This window comes from Ruditapes philippinarum, unplaced genomic scaffold, assembly GCF_026571515.1.
Source record: "Ruditapes philippinarum isolate M1 unplaced genomic scaffold, ASM2657151v2 ctg500_1_1_1_1, whole genome shotgun sequence".
NCBI lineage: Eukaryota > Metazoa > Mollusca > Bivalvia > Venerida > Veneridae > Ruditapes > Ruditapes philippinarum.
Window position 1 is genome coordinate 305,887 of NW_026867377.1, and position 22,883 is coordinate 328,769.

Genomic DNA, 22,883 nt, shown 5'->3' on the forward strand with positions numbered 1-22,883 from the left:
ATACAGCTGGCTCCTGAAATTTTGCCTTTTGGTATACACCCCTTCCCCCACAACAGTAAATGGACTGTTCCAATTTCAACACCACTCCCCCACAACAGTAAATGGACTATTCCAAATTCAAAGCAGGGCTAGCCCATTAAAAGTTTGCAAAATTTTAAGGTGTGAAAGTCCATGCATGATATGGTACAATTCTGACCTATCAACCAACAGATATACATGTATTACCTTTCAACTTAGCCTTACCTTACCTTTTAACTTAAAAATGTTGTTTACTGTATGAGAAACTCAATAAATTTTGTATTAACCAACCTTTCATTGGGTAATTCTACAAATGTTATGAGATCAAAAAGTTACTACAAAAAAATAGTTAATACAAAAAATATATATAATAAAGCAAATAAAGTAAGATACTATATAATCTTTCTAACAAGTGTATTAAAATTTGAACACAACAGAACACTGAGTTAAAATATTCCATAAAAAGCAACTGAAGTAAACAAAAATTATTATCCAAATCAATTTAAAACTAGTATATATTTTACCTTGTAAAAGATCTTTAGTTAATTTGGGCTATCAGTCACATGACCACAATTAAATGCTTCATGACAGTGTTACAGATCTTATGATGAAAGAACAGTCAATAAGTTATTCTAAAATATTATAATTGAGGTTTAAAAGCCTAAAAACATAACATTTGAATTTCTTACATAAATGAGCTGGGACACTTTAAGCAGTAATATATGCAAAAAATTGTTAAAAATATACTTTGAAATAAATTGTAAATTGTATGTTTGGGCCTTCCTTAGCCCGATTTGAGTGAAAAGCGTTTAAAACGCTTTTCATTTTTGGGTCACTTTTTACAATTTGTATAATTATTCTGGAAAAACGAAGTGGGCGAATGATCTGAAATTTTGCACAAAGATTAGTGGTCTAAACCTTCATCAAATGGTACATTTATCTGGAAAAAATATTTTCAGTCCCATCATGTCAAAAAACCTCAGTGGAGTTCCTTTAAGAAAAGCACCAGTATAGACCCATAGCTGGACAGCTTTCAAATTAATCTGAAAGACTCAAACTATAAATATGAACAACAAAACCAAGTATTAACTTTTCATGAAAATGTAAATACCAGTTTCCATGTTATTTCAATAATTATTTTTCTAAAAAGTTTAGATGCAAGGATTTAAGATCATACTGCATGTAAGAAAGTCTATCAATAAATGCTTAGTATCAAAAAGTACACAACAAAAACAAAATACCAATAATAAAGTATATTTTCATTATTACCTTTACATTATTATAAAGGGGAGTAACTTGTCTAGGAATCATCATGGCAGTTTTAATCAAAAACATATCAATGTGCACTCTTAGTGCACACTAAGTGCACAAAGGTAGGAACTTTATTTTTAACTCAACTGTAGTACCATAATATGAATTAAATCTAACCACAGAACAAATAACATAATAAGTATTAAGTAAAAGTAACAAAACTTAATGAAGAAAATGCAGGTTATGTAACGCAATGTACCAATATACAACTAAGTTACATGGTTCAATTTATCTATGTCATCAATTGACCTCAAAAGTCAAGTTATGCTGTTTTCTTAGACATCAAAGCTTTTTTTAAAGCAACATGCCTCTCCAGATTAATGCTAATTTTTCGTGAAAATTTTGAAAATGTATTCAAAAGTTAAATATTGTAAAGTTGAACAAAAATAGTAAATTTTCAAAAGCAAAAAAGGCACCTACAAACCAAAAAATACCAAAAGAGGGGCCAAAAAATTTTTCAAAAAAAACCCTTTTCCCCCTTATACAAACAGTAAAAACAAACAAAACTTGGGAAAATCCCTCATTTAAATTTCACAAACATTTGATTATTTTTCTTTAAAAACTGAAGCTTGGTTTCTTCCTTAAAATCTTACATTTTTCAAGTGGGTTTTTTGAAAAATTGACTCTTTTTTTAGGGGATGAGGACATTTCATCGAAAGAAAACAACCCTAATAAGGGGAAATCTATCTATCTATTGTCTGACAAAAGTTATGGGCAAAAATTTTTCAACATATATTTTGGACTTTATCACCCCCTTCCGGAACCTTTTTCAACATGGTAAGTAAAAAAAAACTGCTCCCCTACATAAAACACAAAAATTAATTTACCCTTTATTGAACTAACTTTATTTTTGCACACCCCCTAAATGTTTAAACCTTAATTGTGACGGGGGAATTTTTTAAAATGGTTTTTTTAAAATCAAAATTTTGTCTTTTTTTAAAAAAATTTTAAACCTTAGCAAAAACAATTTTAAACAAAATTTTGAAATAATATCGGGAAGTGTTAGTTTTAAAACTGAATTTTAGTTTGTACAAGGGAAATTTAAAACCCGAAGGCTAATTTTATTAAGATAATTTAAAATTGACCCAGGGAAAAACTTTTTCCCGGGATTGTAATTAGAGACTAATTTTTTTAATTTAAACAACAAAGTCCCAAAATTAAAATTTGGGATTGGAGTTTTTTGGGAAACAAACATCACATAATAAAAACCTAATTTAAAAACTACATGAACATCACCCATAAGAAAAAACTTAAAGTCCCTGGGGTGATTAAAAAATTTTAAAAATGATGAAAAAAAAAGAACTTGAAAACCCAAAGACCCTTTACCCTGGCACAAGATCCCCAACATTTTGTAATGGGGACCATTGCTGATTTAAATAAAATTTTTGGGCAACAGTTAAATCCACCAAAACTTAAAAAACCCTTTAAAAACAACAAATCAAAAGGGCCCGACGGGCCCATAAAAATCCCTATGGTATAATTCAAAAACGCCCCAACCATGCAGGTTGCCAATACTGCTTTCCCAACCTTTATAAATAGGACAAAATCCGAAACCTTTGCAAATTTAAACCCAAAAAACTTCAATACTGGGGGGTTTTATTTCAACAAAAGCACCCCCCAAAAAAAACCAAAAAACCAAAAAAAACCCATAAAGGGAAACGGGCCCACAAACACTAAACAAATATAGAAAATCCACCCAAACAATTTGTTAATCCTTTATTTTTTAAATTAAATAAAGGATATCCCCGCACCAAAAAACCCACCAAGGGGGGACGGGCCCCCCAGAGATCACATAAAACCCTTTTTGGACAAAAAGGGATAATATTGGGTACCCCCTTCTTTGACTTTGGGAAAATAAATTAAATTTAAAAGTCCGAAAAAAAATTTAAAAACGAATACATAAACAAAATATTTTAAAACTTCTTAAACACTGGAAATTTGTAACCAAAGAAAAAAATTAAATTACTTTTGATTCATTTTCATTTTCCCATTTTTTTTTAGTCTGGTTTTAAAGGGTAGGGAAAGAAAACCGGGGGACACTTTTATAAAAAACTGCCTAAAATTTTCCCGAACCCAAAAAATTAACCAGTAATTACCAATGCAAATTTTTTCACATTTTGCCCCTCTCTTTATTCTTTTCTCCGGATTTTAAATCTAAATTTGGCCCCCCCCGTTTTTGCTTATTTTAAAAAGTTTCTGCTGTTCTACCTTTCTTTGGGCCGAGGTATGATGTTTTGTGTAAAAACTTGTTGGTCTAAATAGTGCTCCACAAATCATAACATTCATATATAGTGCTCCGATGATTATCAAAGTTCCCTAAAAAAAAAAAATGTTTTCTAAGTTACAAACAATTTAACATGATAAAAAAATGTTCTCAAAATTAATCATATAATGAAAGTCAGCAGAATTATAATCACTGTTAGAAATACTTATTACCTCATTTCCTTCTTTTACCTACTGACCAAATCAAAATAAAGATGCAATGATAAAATGCTTGTGAAATAATGAACACTTTCAGATTATGAAGAAGAGTGTATTTCTTTTCAGAGACCTTTAATAGGTACATGTATCATGATGAATTCAATGAAATATTTCTATAAAATTTATAAATGGCAATATTATATATATACAGCAGGTACATACATTTATTTATACATGTGAAACTTTAAACCCCATCAAAAGGTAGAGATCAATGTAAGATACCTAAGATATGTACAATATTGGTCAACAATTGAACCCCACCCACCTCTGACATATTTTTATCAACGAGTATAAAATGCTGAACAAATTGACTTCAAACAACATATATATATTTTTCTGCTATAAACAACATATTATGAATAATTTTTAACGATAAAGTTTTGCACACACTATATTTGCTGAACAAAACAAGATTGCATTAGAGAAAAATGCTATGGCACCGCAGTAATACAACACTACGTAGGAACAGATTTTTTTGTTTCTATAGAATTTTAGATTGTTATAATGCATAGATCCCTGACCTATCTAATTCTTTTTATCAGATTAGTGGTTAAATCTATTGTTAATCCAATAAAAAAGATCAGAGTAGGAATATATCAATGCACTTGACTCTAGTGAATTTGGTGGTGAAGGTCATATTTCACACAGCCTAAATTTCATGACTACATCAAAGGAAAACACAGTAAGACACTTGGTCAAAATCTAGGTCAGCTGATATCAAAGTTCACTTTACATCTTAATCTGTGCACATGGTTCAAATTTCAAAGCTGCACATCAAAGGACAAGAAAGGTACATCAAAGGACAAGAAAGTAGGTCACATCATCAAAATCTAGGTCACCTGATATCAAAGTTCAATTTTACAACTAAAACTGTGCACATGGTCAAAATTTCATTGCTGTACATCAAAGGACAAGAAAGTAGGTCACTGTCCCCTTGGGCAAGACAAAATTTTGACCCAAGGGTTTAAGTAAAAACAATCTTGATACAGGTCCACCAAACAACATTTCAAGTCAAATATCTAAGCTGTCGCTTTCTCCCATTCGAAAACATTTGTTTTATTTTCTGTTTTTACTATGTGTACATATGTGTACATAATGAGAATAACTGACACCAGGGGAAAAATTTGAACAACTTTGGTAGAGGACCTATAGATGATATTATAAAGGAAGCATCGAAGCTCTATGCCTTGTATTTTTTATTTTTTTTACTGTATGTACATAATGAAAATCAATGAGCCCAGGGGCGTAACCAATTTGACCCCGTGGCTATAAGTAGAGGTTCACTTCACAAAGTCTCATGCCATATATTTAACCTCTAGCCTTTGTCAATTAAGAGAAGAGATTTCTCACTTTTTAAAGCTTTATACAAATATAAGGAAAAAAATACGCCTCTGGGGCAGGCAATTTTAACAACAAGGCATAATTGAAACAACTTTAGTATAGAGGAACCCATAGATATATTATATAAACCAAAATATCAAAAGCTCCTAAGCCTGTACCTTCAGAAACAAGAATTTTTTCCATTTTTTACTAAATAACAAGTGAAAAATCAATGACCCCCTAGGGCTATAATTTGTACAATTCTTTCTAGAGGTTCACTACACAAATGTTCAATGCAAAATATCTTACTCTAGCCTTGTAAATTTAGAGAAAATGAATTTTTTTTTAATTTTTACGAATCAATACATATAAGGAAAACCTATGCCCCCTGGGCGGGGCTAATTTTGGCACTAGAGCAAAATTTGAACAACTTTGGTAGAGTACCTATAGATGATATCATTTAACAAATATTAAAGCTCTAAGCCTTGTACCTTCAGACAATAAGATTTTTTTTATTTTTTACTTTATGTTTATATTGAAAATCAATGACCCCCGGGGCGGGGGCAATTTTGACCCCAGGGCTGTAATTTGAACAATCTTGCTAGAGGTTCACTACACAATGTTTCATGCAAAATATCTAACCTCTAGCATTTGTCAATTGCTAGAAGAAATTTTTTTTAAAGTTTTTACTATATACATACATGTATAAGGAAAAGCATTGACCCCCGGGACGGGCCGATTTTGACCCCAAGGCTATAATTTGAACAATCTGGGTAGATGTCTACCAGACAATGCCTTATGCAAAATATCTAAGCTCTAGGCCTTTTGGGTCTTTACAAGAAGGTATTTTTAGTTTTTACTATATGTACATATAGTGAAAATCAATGACCCCCGGTGGCAGGGCCGATTTTGACCCCAGGGCTATAATTTGAACAATCTTGGAAGAGGTCTACCAGAAAATGCCTTATGCAAAATATCTAAGCTCTAGGCCTTTTGGGTCTTTACAAAAAGGTATTTTAAGTTTTTACTATATGTACATATAGTGAAAATCAATGACCCACAGGGCAGGGCCAATTTTGACCCCAGGGCTATAATTTGAACAATCTTGGTAGAGGTCTACCAGACAATGCCATATGCAAAATATCTAAGCTCTAGGCCTTTTGGGTCTTTACAAGAAGATTTTTAAATTTATTCTTATAATTCCTTTTGGTTGCTATGGCAACAAGATTTCTGCATGGAATGAAATTCTTTGAACAACTTTGGAAGCCCTTCACCCAAGGATCAATCCTGCCAAGTTTGGTTGAAATTGGACTAGTGGTTTTTCACGAGAAGATTTTTTAAGTTCACTATATAATCTATATAACACACAATCACACAAACACACATACACACAGGTGAATTGCTATATGCCACCGCATCGCAGATGCGGCGGTGGCATAAAAATAATAAAATAAACATATAAACTTACTAATTCCACTTACCTTTAAAGAGAAAGTGTCAAGCAGGTACTGCAGTAAAGGTGGTATTGCAAACTGCCCTAGACTAGCTCCTGACAAGGACAGCCCATTAGCCAAACTTCTCCTCTTGCTGAAATACTGTCCTAACATTACCAACCCATTTCCAAACAGACAGGCATTTCCAAAACCTAGAATCAAACATAAGACCACTTTAAGTACTCTAAGAAAACAACAACATCAGACCAGTTGTAAGTCCACTCTTAAAAAAACAATAACATAAGACCACTTGTATATACACTCTTAAAAAAACAACAACATAAGACCACTTGTAGATTCTATATACACTCTTAAAAAAACAACAACATAAGACCACAAGTTATTCAAAATCAGGATTTTGCCTACACAGGTGACTGTCCTGCTCAATATGGACAATCATCCTACATGTATGTAGTTTGAATATTTTGGGCCAAATGGAACTTAAGTAATGCTCTGGAAACCAAATTGTTAACGGACAGACGAAACCAGGGGGTATAACATAATATGCCCGAAAATTTTTCGGGCATATAACAATGGCAGGGGTTTTATCATGACTCTGTTGGTGGGTAATTTCTTCTGTAAACACGTGTTAGGCTATCTGGCTACTTTAAGTTATTTCTTTTGCACATAACTTTGGTAGGAAATCATTTACACACACAAATTACCAACAAGATTAAGAAATGATCAAGATTCTTTCTAACATAATGGAACCTCTGCAACATTAAGTCTATACTCACCATAGAGAGCTCCAAAGGTTAATATTACCCACTCTATACTGAAGAGTAGACCACTCAATGAGAGACCAAGAGCCCCAATGAAGCCACCTAGCATTACCACTTTTCTCTGTGTGAAATGTTGACCAGCAGCAACACATATGGGAGCTGAAACAAAATGAAACAACAGCCATCTTTAAAAAGAAAATTAAAGAAAAAAAAATAAGTTTCTCCTTTTGTTAATTTTAACAGGCCTGTCTAGTCTCACTTGTTGTTTTAAACAAGAGCCACCGCTGGGTGTGGGGCAACCCTTCGCTTTATTATTTTTTCTAAAAACAAGCAAACAAACGGTTTAAACAAATCTTTGAAAAGAAAATTAAAGAAAAACAGAATTAAATTTTTCCTTTCTTAATTTTAATAGGTCTGTCTAGTCACACTTTTTGTTTTGTCCAAGTATGAATCCTTTCCATAAATAAATGACAAAGTTAAGAAAATATAATCAAAATTTAATCATTTGATGGTCAAGGTCATTTAAAGGTGCATTCCCAAATACTGGTCAAGTTAAGTTCTTTCTAAAAAACTGCCACTTTTTTAATGACCTTATGTATCATAATGTTTTAACCCAAAGTGTGTACAGTAACATAACATATCAGCTGTGTGTATTCAAAAGAATGTTTATTTTACAGATTAAAAAAAACTGTGTAGAAAATATCAGTGTTTTCAAACATCAAATTTGAGATGAATATAAACTTAATTGAATATATCCTTTGAGTATACACCTTCATTGAGTATACACCTTAACTGATTATACCCTTTGAGTATACACCTTCATTGAGTATACACCTTAACTGAGTATACCCTTTGAGTATACACCTTAATTAAGTATACACCTTAACTGAGTATACACTTTGAGTATACACCTTAATTAAGTATACGCCTTAACTGAGTAAACACTTTGAGTATACACCTTCATTGAGTATACACCTTACCTGAGTAAACACTTTGACTATACACCTTAATTAAGTATTATTATTAAGCTGTATACTAATTGCTCATGAAACTTCTGCTGCCTATAATACTGTATTTTATAATATACCTTTATCATGTGACCAAATTGATAATATATATAAACTAATATGTTTTGATCATCTTCTGTGAAAATCATACCTGCCAATGTGTACATTCCCCCTGCCACACCCATTATCAAAGCTGCCATGGCAACAGGAATGTCAAAATAGTCAACAAACTGTTCCAGCAGTATCCCAAATGATTTTGCAATACCAACCATCCAAAATATTCCAACAAAATAACCTGAAATAAAAAAAAACATTTCTTCATTTTTCCCCCCTTTTGTCAATCTGACTTCATCTTTAACATGAATATTCAATAAAACTGTTCATATTCAGTAGTAAAGTTTTTAAACAGTATTAATTATTTATCATTAAAGATACAGGGAAATTAACATAAGAAAATTAACATAAATACATTGTATATAGAAAACATACAAACTTTAACTACAAGAAAAATGCTGATTTGTTTCTTATGTTAATTAACATTAGAACTCTAAAATTTTACTGCATAGATTTTACATCATATTATGAAGACAGAAAAGTCTATTTACTTTGTAGCAGAATCTGCTTACAGTTGAGTTACACAGTGAATAAATCAAATGAATATTTGCTTGAGTTCTAACAAAGTATGTTTGTAAAGCATAAAATTAATGTTCACTTTCCAAAATATGTTATCAAATAACAAAGTTTAATGACAATCATGTAAAACCTTCTGACTTTTTAAAACCTGATCTTCAGGGTCAAGGTTATTCAAGCTAGAAAGATGGATAATTTAATAGCTAAATATAAGGCTCTTGTCAAAAATAAAGTATTTTGTGTTTTAATACAGAGCTGACCTTTCCTAATCCTAGTATTTAAAGCCTTTTTTCAAGTTATTTAAAGTTTGGCATTCTAATTTTAGTATACTTTTACACTGTTTCAACATATTATTTTGTAAACATTGGTGTGTAAGTTAGTACTTTTAAGTAAATAAGTTCAATTAAGATATTTAGTGTGGTAAGGGTTTAATAATGTTTAACTTCATATACTTACCAGTGGCAACAATCCATGCCCATCCTTTGTCAATGGGGACACCTTCGTTATCTGGCATTTTTATAATTTTAATAGAACTTCTACAATCAGGCTTTTCTTTTCTTGGACACCTCTCCAACAGTGATGAAATATTCTTTAATGTGACATCTACAGTGAAAGAAATATGTATTAATTTGGCAACAAAAAATGTACTTACAATTATGTTCAAAAAAGAACAAATACAGAAAATAATAAATTTACAGCCTTAAGAGACAGCAAACATCCTGCTTTAACATTTCCTCTGTTATTATTAAAAATAAAGTGATTTAAATGACAAAGCAGTATACAAGGATTGTTCAAAAAGTTAATAGCCTTAGGACTGCAGCACTAGTCTACTGTTCACATATTTTATTCCATGTACACAATTTTACAAAAAAGAATAAATATTGGGACATGTCCTCTATATACTGTAAAAAAATCAATGCAATATGTTTACATATAACAATTCTGTGAAGTTAATTAAGAAAATATAATTGAAATTCAATCATCTTAATGTCAAGGTCATTAAAGGTCAAGGTCATATCTAAATTCTTTCAAATTGGTCAAAAGTGTAGTTTTGTCCATGTATGAATCCAATCTGTAAATAAATAATATTATTATGACAATTTAACCAAATTCAGTACTTTGATATTTTATTATTTATGGTCAAAGCTCAAGGTCAGGTCAGTTCAACCTTTTAGGTCTTTTCCAAAAGGTTGTTTTGTCAAAGTATGAAGATAATCCGTTTATTCATTTAATTTAATTTCCAAGTTACAGTCAATTATAGCAAAAGTCAGTGAAAATTCAATAATTTAACCTTCAAGTAATTTATTAAAAATAACCCATTGATTAATTAACAAGTTACAGCCAATTACGAATGTATAGCAATAATCAGTGCAAATCAAATGATTTGACCTTCAAGGTCAAGGTCATACATGACTCATGAGTCAAGGTCAAGTTGAGTTTGATACATGAAGGTCCTGACCTAAAAGATGTTGTGTCTACATATGAATAATTAAGTTAATCCATTTATAAATAAGTTATAGCCAGTTACAGGAAAAAAAACAAGAAAATTTCATTAATTTTCACCATGACAATCAAGGGTAATGGAAGGTGAAGGTCACACCCAAATTATTCAAAATGTCCATTTGCTCACAAGTGTTGTTTTGTCCACTTATGAATCAAATCCGTACATAAACAACAAAATTAGAATCTATGACAACTTAACCAAAATTCAATAGTTTGACCTAGACAGTCAAGGTAAAGCTCATTTTTTTCAACAAAAAATAACATCATCCTTTGATTTTGTTTGTTGAAATATTTTTTTCCTCCACAGTATAGTTTCCAGAGTGAAAAACATCTATCACTGGAGATTGCCTGCATTTCATCTGTTTATGAGACAGTCTAATTCTTAAACCTACATTCTACAGGTCAAATGGTTAAGTGAACTTCTGACCCAAAAGTAGAAAACTACTAGTGTGAACAGAAATTGTGGTAGTATAAAGCAATAAGCAGATAAGTTCACATAGGCCTAAATTATTTATTCCATACTGTAAAGTTCATCAGGTCTAGGATTTCATGATATTTATGGACAGTCTGTAAATTTTTGGACGATCTATAATTTTACAGATTTTTTAATCTGTAAATTTACAGACATGAACTAAGAAAATAGTAGAAGTTGCATTAAAATTCAAAACCGCAGGTAAAAATGGATAAGGTTACTTATTATATGAATAAATGTAACAGTATGGTAAGATTCAGAACAATTTGATGACTTTCAATTTTCACTTTTAACAAAAATTTCAAAATCATCATACAAAGATGAAACTCACCCCATTACCTTTGTAAATATAAACAATCAATAAAACAACTTGTCTTAAGCTCAAATTTTAGTTTAAAACTAAAAACAGCAAATTTCACATTGAATATCTTTAAATTTATGGATTGAAAAATCTTTAAAATTCTAGACCATCTATGAATTTACGGACAGTCCGTAAATATCATGAAATCCTAGACCTGTTCATGGCAGGCTGCATCAATAGATCCCAAGATTTTCGTGGCAACACAATTCAAGAAAATGCTTTATCATTTCATAATCATTGCAAGCAAAAAATACCTGGAAGAACAATAATTACTCGTTAAAAAATTACCTAAATCCAAACAAGAAATAAATATTTCTTTTCTAACCTTTGAAGAAAAGTGTGTCTCACGGTCAGCAACTTCTTACGTAGCGCCATTCAAGGGAGATAATAAATTGTCATGCACGTAAACAATTCCAGAGACTTTTTTTACGGCTTAAAATAACGGTTTGCATAAGGAATCTGATGCACAAGTTGACATAGTTCTCCTAATGCCGTGTTGCCAAATGCATTGTAGCTGAATGAATAAATGAAAGTTGTATGCGTTTGTAAGCTGACTGATTCGTACCCAAATATTTTCGTTCCTGACATTTGGCAGGGCAAGCAACTATTCCGTTAATCTTTTTACCCTAACCAGGTATGCTATTGCAATACATAGACTGCAATTATTTTATTATCATAAAGAATTAACTCAGTATAATATGAAATTAGGCAAAGCCTTTGAACGGGGAAGTCGGTAAAAAATTCTTTCATTTTTTCCATTTTAAAGGTGTTATTCGGTATTATCATGGGACTCCGTATTTTCGGCGTACTTAAGTTTTCCTATATGTCTGCATTGAATTTCATTCATGAATTTAATAATCAATATTCTGTGTAAAGCAGTACAAATTCAACTAATCATTACATTTTTTATTGAATGAGGTCAAAGATTTTTAATTTCAATGTATACATGACCGCACATGACAAAATACAGAGAGTACGTCGATAATAGAGTTGTGCCGATAATACCGAGTCAGAGTATATATATACCTGCTTCCGTTTTCACTCGGAACACTCGACGATTATTATTTATCCGAAAAGTTGAGACTTGTTCCGTTATCGAAATACACCGCCTTTTAAGTTTTATCATTGAGTTACATTGCCTAACTAGAACTGACAGTGAAAATTTCATTGTAATTAGGTATAGAATTCTTTATATTTTTTAATTGTTTTGTTTGTTTGATTTTCTTTTAAATATACACATTTAAATATACACATGTAGTCTATAGCTGGGCAAGCCAAAGCCTTTGACTTTGACTCCCTCGTATAAATGTGAATCAAGCTCTTTGCTTGGAAACTGTAGTTCTATGCAAAATATTCTTTTAAATAGCTGTTTAGTTATTGCTTCTTAAACTTTATACACAAAGGGCCAAGGGTGCATCTAAAATCTGTGCCAGACTTATAAGAAAACAAAACTGTCCGCTGGGTTCTTTAGTCATCCAGTCCAAATTGGTACCAACAGCAACAGGGTTACCCATTCCCCTGTAAATACGCTTATTCTTGAGTTTATCCATTCCCCTTTAGCTCATTTTCACATTATCTACTTACCGAATGGATACACATTTCTTCTCATAATCCCTTTACCACACAGATACTCACTTCTACTAACGTAAATCTAATCCAATAAAACAAACAAAAAAAATATACAACTACTTAATATTTAAAATGATTATCGGTAACTGAAAAAAAAAGCTTTGCTATTTTAAGAAATGCTGTAAGTTCCAGAATAATCTGACAGGTGTACAACTTGATTTTCCCTAAGGTCACTCAAGTTCACTCAAGCTTTGGCTGATGAAGTGTAAAAAAATTATGTTTATTTCATTATCAGAATATTTGACAGAGTGATTAACCAATCAGGGAAACATTGTGCATGACTTTTTTCATGATCAAAAGGTCTGTCGGCAAGTGTCTAAAATTGATGTATGCTTTCTACATAGAGGTATACAAGGAGCAATAAAATTGACAGGGACATTGGTGCAAAGTAGGAACAATAAAATGGATCATGCACATTATTAGACATTAGAAGTAAGAACCAGCAATTATGTGAATAAATTATGCAAATCAGATTTTTGAGCAGCCATTGAAAAAAAGTTTTGCCTGCAATAAAAAGTTGCCGTCTAGGCATTTTTTTAAATTATTGGTAATCTTCTCTGTTAAGTACTGAATCATAAGTGAACCACTTACTTGTCTTAAAATATGGTTTAAGTTCAAGTTCCATTACAAAGGAAATTCAATTTTCTACAAACTTTTTAACAGTCATTTAGGTCAATGTTTACTTATTTCCCCAATGCCCATACTTCGGTTAAAATGGCCCATCATTTTCAGACTAAGTGGACCCAGGGCCCAGTACTTTCAAATTCTCAGCAGATCTCTGATTATTGGCATGTTACATTGCCAATTAGACTTCTACAAAGAATTAAATAATTATGGCCCTCTGACAAGTCAAAAGTTGACCTGCACAAGTGTAACACTTGTTACATTTACAAAAGTAGTAGCTTCTAAATCCAATGTACAGGCAACATTTTCAACTCGTCCTGCATCAAGTGCTCTTAAAATCTACTCATAAGTGGAATTTTCGATCTCTGTTATTAGTGATCATCATCCCCACTTGCAGGCAACACTTGTTAGTGATCATTATTCCCACTTGCAGGCAAAACTTGTTACTTGCAGGCAAACCTTGTTAGTGATCATCATTCTCCCTTGCAGGCAAGTACATAGTGTAAACGTTTACAAAAAAATTGTAAACGTGGGAGCCTTAGTCTGGTCACTTATTTTATTTCCTAGGTTATTACAATATACTTGTATTTTTCAAAAGTTTTGTGTCAAATACTTCCAGGCAAGAAGCTACACTCTTTTAATTTGGACACACAATGACATAGCATCAGTACATTTTGGTGCATGAAAGTAAGCCTCAACCATCAGTGAATATGATAATGACCTCATTTGTGGAGAGTATTTCTATTTATTTACATTGCCTTATTTGTCTGAGTACACAAAGTATTTACTGGATAAAAGAAGCATTGTAATATCTTATTGTGTGCCTTATGAATGGTTAATAAAGGAACATTGATTTTGTATATATAAACTATTATAATATTGTAAGTCTATCAATTACCTCAAGAATGAATTTGTCCGATGATAAAACTGATTTAGTGGTTGCTAACATTTTATCAAAAATTTTGTCCGAATTTTTTTCAACTTTCTATTAAACCACTCAGAGGAGTATTCAAAGATAAATTTTTCACATGTTTGATATTTAACAACAGTGAACTCTTTAAAAGAAATGTGACTGCTTCATGTTTTCATAGAATTTATTTTAAAGACAGGTTGGTATACTAGAAAAGTTGTGTAGAATGCTGTAATGCAATATTTGTTTAAAATTTACAATAAGTACAAGTTAATGTTTTCAAAGATTTTTTGTTGTTGTGTCATCTACAATAATTTTTTCTGCATAAATTCTTAAGATTTGAATGAAAGTTCAAGTAATTGAAGTTGTCTTGAGACTTTTTAGATTATTAGAGAAATAATCTTTAGCATACATTGTAGATTGAACATAGATTTAATTCCAGACCTGAGCTGGCATTATTCATTATTATGTCATTTTATGTGTTATTTTGAAGATATTCGCCCATTTAAATCTTCATCCTTGATTTTGTAAAATGGATTTGCCTAGCTTTGAATTTGAGACTTAAGGAATTTCAATATCAAAGTACAAAAACTGAGCTACCATTGCAGGAACCCTGTATAGTCCTGGAATCAAATCCTGCTTATTATCTCCCTTTGTTGAATAAAAAAATTCTGCCTGCAGCACATTTCTAGGACTATACAAGGGATTGGCTTGATTCTTAAAAACGAAAAGGAGCAAAGAAAAATACAAAGGCAGATAATCAAAATTATAATCCAAGATATGAACTTGAAATTGAATGGCGGAAGTGCAGGATATTTAAACTTCAGATTTTAAACAAGCTCCCAAAATTGCCTAATGTTCAGTTGTCATTACCTCCAAATATTTTTTCATGAATTATTTGCCATGCATCAACATTGCAGGTTGTTTATAACGCATTTATAAACACAATGTGGTGTTAAATGCCTATTAAAGCTTAGCAACATGTTGTACAATTGTATGTTTGGTATATATAGGAAGATTTTCTCAATTTTGAAAAGTTTCAAGTGTCCATACGAATAGTTTTGTTATTTTGGATATAAGGCCTAAATTAGACCATTATATCACTGGATATATTTATAAGTGATAATAGCTCAGTGAAATTACAAATGTTTAATTATGTAATGATACCCCTGTGATACTGGTATTAGCTTAATATTCTCATTAAGAACTCTAGGAAACTTAATATCCAGTTGTCTACTATCACATGTATTTATGTTTTACAATAAAATCTACATATTTAAACATGAGAATGGAAGCAAAATGAGAACGAAATTTCCAATTTTATTGGTTTTTTTTTAGCTCGCCTGAGCTAGCTCAGGGTGATCTTTAAGCGTCTTCCATCCACTTTTGTTTGTTAACACTCTAGAGGCTATACATGTAAATTATTGTTGTGATACAAATATCCTGAAAGGTTGCTTTGGTGATTTCTAGGTCAAGTTCAAATAAAGGTCATCTGTGGTCAAAAACTAGGTCACAGTGAGCGGTCAGCCCAAATTAAATGGGATTATAATAATAATAATAACTTTATTTACCGAAGGTAACAGTCATTAAGACATATACAGATTGTAACACCTTATTTATAATGCGGCCTTCTAAATAAAAAAAAACCGACAAAAAAACAAAAACAAAAAACACACACAAAAGAACACATATCAATAAGGAAAATATCACATATTAAAGAAATGATTAAATGGTTATCACAATTTTAACATGTTTCTTAACACACACACTGAACATTCATCTATCATTTAACATTATACTCCCCTCAGTGCATCATTGTAAAATGCAATTTAAAAAGTAAAAAAAAAAAACTTACAAAATAGATTGAGCCTGCATAATCAGGAGAGCGATTTTAGGGCTATCATGGCCCTCTTGTTTTAATAATATTCAACCAATAATAAAAAGGAGAATGTAACACTAGTATGTCTTAAGTACATCTGTTGATGTACAGTTTATAATTTACTATTTGGAAGCAGCTTGTAACCTTAAAAAAGCAGCTTTGTCATATACTTACTTGAACTCCAATGTGCATATCTTTTTTGGACCATATATCTTAATATTATGATAATTATTGAGTCTAATTTTGAATGTATAAGAACATAGTTACTACAATAGTTTTTAATGTAGAACAATCAACTTAAATTTGTACTATAATTTATGTCATCACCTATAGAACGATCAACTTCAAATTTCAGACATATAGATTAAGGTAATAGTATAATTTTATAAATGACTTTTTTATAGAATAAATTGTGGAGTGATCCTTGAGGGATGTAAGGGGATAACAGGTGAATGGAGCTGTGATTTTACCCTCAAGATATTCCTGCTTTGCTGGTGTTGTTTGGTTATTTTATTTTTGCACCAAATGTAGACTTACCAATATTATGGGGGGGGGATTTAGAAGAATTTTACCATCTTATTCATGTTCAGGGAGGAGATTTTACCTGACATTTCCTGGTCCTAAAGGCATAGTCTCTGCTATTCTACAGAGTAGGAGAAAGCCTGGGGGAGGGGGCAGCTGTGTTACATAATACATTATTTGGATACAAGATTTATAATTAATTTTATATGAAAATAATTTTTAGAAGCAATATCAATTGTTGAAACACCTGCTTTAATGTTTAATTTGTTTAAGCAATATGCTTATTGTTTGTTTCTGTATATTAAAGTATGCTCACTGCACAGGGATGTTGTGTAAGACAAGGAAATGTAAAAAATGGATATACTGAAAGTGCTGCCATTTGCAGTGACTAGGGATTATGTATATAACTTGGGCTTTTTACTGCATCATGACTAACTTGCATGAATTCATTGATCATGCTAAGTAAGGCTATTGATTTATATATTCAGTTTGGCAAGTAAAATTGTTGCAATTTTTGTCCCCAAAACTGTTAAAAATATTGTGTTGTGTTGAAAATTGATGTTTTTATTGTATTTTTTTGAATTTTGAGTATTTTGCATTGTTACAGTTTAGGTTTTATAGTGTTGGTTAGTTATTCATGTCTGTCTTGTTTGAAGTTGTATATTACATGTAGGTAGGTAGTTGCTTTTCAAACTGACTGAGTACATATGCACCCTAGAATTTGTATGAATTCTGTATGTTTTTTCCTGCAAGTGAATGCCAACTTCTCCAAATGCTAAACCCAATCATAAACAATGGTTAACTGTGACTGAATTGTTCAAGGGACAGACATTGATGCCAGTCAAATATTGTTACACTGTATAAAATTTATTAAATAAGATGAAGTGGCGGTGTGGCCAAGTGGTAAAAGTGTTGGACTTGTAATCTAAGGATTGCTGACTGCGTGGGTTTAAACCCTGTCAGGGGCAAGTTGTTGTTTCCTTGAGCAAGAAACTTTACATTCATTACTTAGTACTGGTTGGTTCCAGGAACGGATTTGAAAGTGTTTCAATAAGTTTCCAACACGATCGAAGTAAAATAACTTTGTATAAACTAAATCAGGTGAAAGAATCAATATGCGCTGATTTATTTTTTGCAATTTGATTACTGATCACATAGCTTGTTACTGCCATATGTTGCATAGATTTGGCATTACTATTGCTCAATTCCTGCATTATTTTCACATTCATACATTATGGAATATACATGATAATGGTGATATTATAACTCAACAAGTTCAGTGAAATTGGTAATTTACTGAACATTATATGTGACATTATGCCCATAGAAGGGTATATAGTGAGTGAACAGGTGAAAGTCAAACTAAGTTTACATTTTGCCATAATTCCTTTCAATTTTATAATTCTCTTTGCATGAATGATAAAAAAACTCACATGATCCCAGGAAATTTTTATAAATTCAGAAAATTTACCTGTAACAAAGTCTTTTTAATTGTAGGCAAATTTATATTTTATCCTAAAAAAAATATATAAATATTTTTCAATATCAACTCAGCATTATAACAGTCAATCTTTTGAAATACATTGCTAATTCGTTTTAACTTGTCAATGAAAATATCCGCATAAAATGTCACTTTCAACAATTATGAAGAATTTAATAATAAAAAAAATTGTTATGTGACAGCTGGTTATTGTTTTCCCAGAAAATGAAAAATCAACTTTGCTTACAATGTATATACAGTGATATATTGAAAATACTAAAGCTGTCATTTTATATAGCTGCAAAATTTCAATATCTGATGTCAGGTCAACATCAAAGAGATTCAATTATTAACATTCTGATGACAAGTCTTGCACACCTGTGTCTTTAATGATTTCAGTATCAGATATTAATTATACATGTGTCACAGGGTGAGAAAAATGTGCAGCCTGACCGGGACTCGAACCCGGGACCCTCGGAACACCGTTCCGCGGCTCTACCGACTGAGCTATCCGGCCGCTTACACATCTTCTCCCCTAAATAGTGAACAGTTCTGAACCGTGACACATGTAGTACTATACAATAAGTTTTTTCTGTATAAAGTTTGAAGTGTTATGAACAAACTGTTCATGCTTCAGCGAATCCTTTTAATTTCTTGACATTTTATTAATTAGTTTTAATTATTGATGTATTCAAATCTTCATGTATGTAGATAATCAATTAGCTAATTGAGAAATATCAATAATAACTAATAAATCAGTATCGGTTTTGTCAGGTTACAGCTCTCAATGAAAATTATTAAAATTGTTCAAGTTATATGTACTGCATTATGCTATATATGTAAGTTATAGAAAACTGCCATGGTAAGTAATTTAAAGCTGCATGCCTCCAGATGAGCCAAAATATAAATTTCAAGAAAATCAAACTTGAGAAAAATGTACTAAGATTTTTCGAAAAAGTAAAGTAACACAGACACTTGGGGTGTGGAGCTTAAAATGCCTTTAAAATCCAAATAAAATGTATATTTGTCAATCCCAGCACATGTACTGATCATGTATTATTATAGACGTTGAAATATGAAATCTTTTCAAAACGGCTTATATTAAGTTTTTTTGATATATATGATCAGTACATGTGCTGGGATTGACAAATATACATTTTATTTGGATTTTAAAGGCGTTTTAAGCTCCACACCCCAAGTGTCTGTGAAAAGATTAAAGATTCAGTTACATGTTATATGCTATTTAAACATCAGATTTTGCAGTATTTATCACCACATTTCTACTGTGTATCTAATTTTGCATATTTGGCCTCTTTTTGAATTTTTTGTGGATAATTATTTTGATGTGTGTAAATTACTTTCTTCGTTCACTTCACAATATTTCAGTTCACTTTTAAATACATTTTCAAAATTTTTCATGCACTTAAGCCTGTATCTGGAGATGGTATGCTGCTTCAAGATAAGTCAAAATTATTGACGGTTTTCAAATTTACACATGAATTGCTCCTTACAAACATTTCAAATTTGTTACAGTAACTAATACAGAAGCAAATGTATCATGTAAAAAATTTGTCTTATGTGGGATTCAAACTGACATGACCACAGGTTTGCAAGCTATTTTATTATTATCACAAGGCTCTAGAAAACTGAGCTGACGATTCAGTTCCCTTAACACAGTAACTGTAGTGAGAGGTTGTATTAATCAAGGTACATATAGGTATGCACACATGATACATAACATGTTAAAACAGAAAAAACTCTTTCAGAACATAGGTAAATTTTTATGTTGTTTTTTTTTTTCAGGAAGGTTCAGAAGGCGCTATATGTGTGAAGCACATGATTGTCCAATGGTGTACCGGTACATGCGACGGAAAAAAGGACACATCTTGCTTTTATTAATCTGTCTCATTGTATTGTACATATGGACAGACTCGATCGACTCGTACACAGATTATGGTGGCAACGAGAATCAACTGAATTGTAAATTTCCATGCATCGGACAATACTGTGTATATTGTCAAACACAACCTCAGACTACTGTAAAAGTAGTTAATATAGCGGAACATTTGAACCTGAAACAGATACTCCGGACATCTAGATCCGAATCAAAGAAGAATGTTTCATCTACGGAACAAGTTTGTAAAAGACCTAATTTTGATTTGAAACACGACAGTGTAAAATATGCGTTTTTTAAACTACCTCCATTAAACTGCACTAAAGAAGAGTTGTTTTATTTAGAAGATAATGTTTTTAAGTTTAATAAGAGTCAACTAGGTGATAGAGAGTTAGAAAAATGCATGTACTATGGAGTTGAAAGAGTTTCGGACGATTTTGCTTCATATACAGATCCTTTGACTAAGGAAAAAGAACCTTTTGATTTGATTCTATTGCATGATTTTGTAAGGATTAAATGTTTCTTAAAGAAAGATGAGGAAGAACAAGAAGGAAAGGATATTAAATTTGAAAACAAAAGTGAAGAACGAAACAGAAAGATAGCAAATGAGTTAAAGGATACCAAGAAAGAAGTGAATATACAAAATCAAAATGAAACAAATATAGATGTACAAGATGTGTACCGCGCAAGATTGATACAAAATTACGACAATTCTGTCGATGTTGACGTTGAGAATGAAACATACAGAAATGAGTACGACCATTATTTTGATCGATACTTGGATGACAACTTCTTCGACAGGGATGAGCATGCCGATTTTGACCAACTTTTTGTGCAAGTTAATCCAAAGAAAGAAGTATTTGAACGAATAACTAGCAAAAGTCCTAATAGATTAATGCAGAAAAAAATGAATGTGTTAATGTTTGGTCTCGATTCCATGTCACATTTGTCGTACCAGAGAAAGTTACCAAAGACGTACAAGTACCTAATGGAGCTTGGGGCTGTAGTAATGGATGGATATAACATTGTTGGTGATGCCACAACAGCTGCTCTTATTCCAATGCTAACAGGTGAGACTTTTCATTTCTTAATTTGTATTTCGGTTATCTTTTGAAAAATAGTGTGTCAATACACTTGGATTTGATACAAATTTTATTGGAATGTTTAAGTGGCTGAGTGGTTAAGGTCCTAGACTTCAAACCACTTGCCTCTCACTGCTGTATGTTCTAGCCATGCACGCATCATCAGATTTCAAATGTAACTCACTATTTTACAGAGCATTGGTGGTTCTACTCAGGTGCCTGTTTGTGTCTGAAATAATGTACAGAGGGGCACCTAAGTTCTTCCTCCAGCAGTAAAGCTGTAAAGTCACCATATGACCTATACTGTGTTGGTACAACATAAAACCCAACAAAAAAATTATATATATGGTTGAAGAAATTTTTCACAGCATCTTAAATTTTTGATTGGGATGTTTCAATTAGAATTTTTCTTTAAAGAAAAAAACAACAAATACTTTCTATAAAGAGATCTAGATTTTTTCAATTAAAAAGGTAAATTGGACAAAAATGACTTACAGCATTAGCCAAATTTTAAATTATAAATTATAAGCTTTTGAAAACTATCTGAAAATGAGTATATTCACAACTTTTTCCAGATAAAAACACAATGTTTGACTGAGGTTGAAGGGCATTAAATTTTAGTACGAATATCATTTATTACTTTTTAAGACAATTTAAAGATTTTGATAAAGTTATCCTCTTCATTACACTCTTGAAAGCTTGTGAACAAGGTACATGTTTCAGCAGACCAGACGACAATATGAGGATCTGACACATTCTTTACAACAACTTGTCCTTTAGTACAGTCCCCTGATATCTCTTCTATTGTATCGTTGTCATAGTTACAAACAAACACTGTCCCATCTTCTGACATTGTCAAGCCATAAAGCTTATCTGCACTCACATATTTACCTTTCACCTCACACTGCCAGTTTAGTTTGGTGATTGTTTTCATATTATAATCAGATACATAAATATAATTGTCACATGTTGTATGATAGTCTGGACTTTTGAAAATATTTTCGTCTTGGATTGTCTGTAATACAGTACCATCAATAAGAAGGATTTGAACTTTAGCCGGATTGCCAAATGACACCACCAATTTATCTTTATGACAGCTTACTCCCCAACAGGTTCCATCAACCTTCAGAGTGTGCTTCTTTTTGAGGGTATTTCTTGAAACAGATAAGAACTGAATAGTTTTCTTGCTGGGAAGTGTGACAGCAAGTTCATATTGTGAAACCAATGTGACATCCCAAGGATCACTATCGAGGCATAGTTGATCTAGTACAGACTTTCCACTTATATCAACCATTTTGATGGCCCTGTTACTGTAATCTGTAATGATGAGAAGATCAGGAGTAAAAAGTGTCATGCCACCTATCCAGCAGTTATCTGTATCTTGTGATGTTTGGATGCAGATCTTATCAATATAAGAGCATTGTCTGGACTTCAAACTAGAAGATGATGGATCAGTCGATGATTTATTTGACTCATCATTTATTTTAGTCTTGTCTTGTAGAGATTTGTTAGTTTTCTCAGCCATGTCCGTTGTCGTCATCAATT

The 22,883-nt window shown here is 31.7% G+C and overlaps 2 protein-coding genes across 2 annotated transcripts in view; one reads left to right on the forward strand and one right to left on the reverse strand.

Moving 5' to 3' along the window:
* Window positions 1-3,483: 3,483 nt before the first annotated feature.
* Window positions 3,484-11,652, reverse strand: LOC132735883 (monocarboxylate transporter 12-like). The gene is made up of 6 exons (XM_060722901.1): window positions 11,607-11,652; window positions 9,439-9,585; window positions 8,504-8,647; window positions 7,361-7,504; window positions 6,612-6,775; window positions 3,484-3,645 (listed from the first exon to the last, which is right to left on the reverse strand). The coding sequence occupies exons 2-6, from the start codon at window positions 9,494-9,496 to the stop codon at window positions 3,484-3,486; spliced, it is 672 nt and encodes a 223-aa protein (XP_060578884.1). The 5' UTR covers window positions 9,497-9,585; window positions 11,607-11,652.
* Window positions 11,653-11,674: 22 nt separating this feature from the next.
* Window positions 11,675-22,883, forward strand: part of LOC132735890 (uncharacterized) — a 30,110-nt gene continuing 18,901 nt past the window's right edge. The window contains exons 1-2 of the mRNA XM_060722917.1: window positions 11,675-11,952; window positions 20,166-21,326. Coding sequence (XP_060578900.1) covers window positions 20,186-21,326 — 1,141 coding nt within the window. The 5' untranslated portion in view covers window positions 11,675-11,952; window positions 20,166-20,185. The remainder of the gene's footprint in view (window positions 11,953-20,165; window positions 21,327-22,883) is intronic.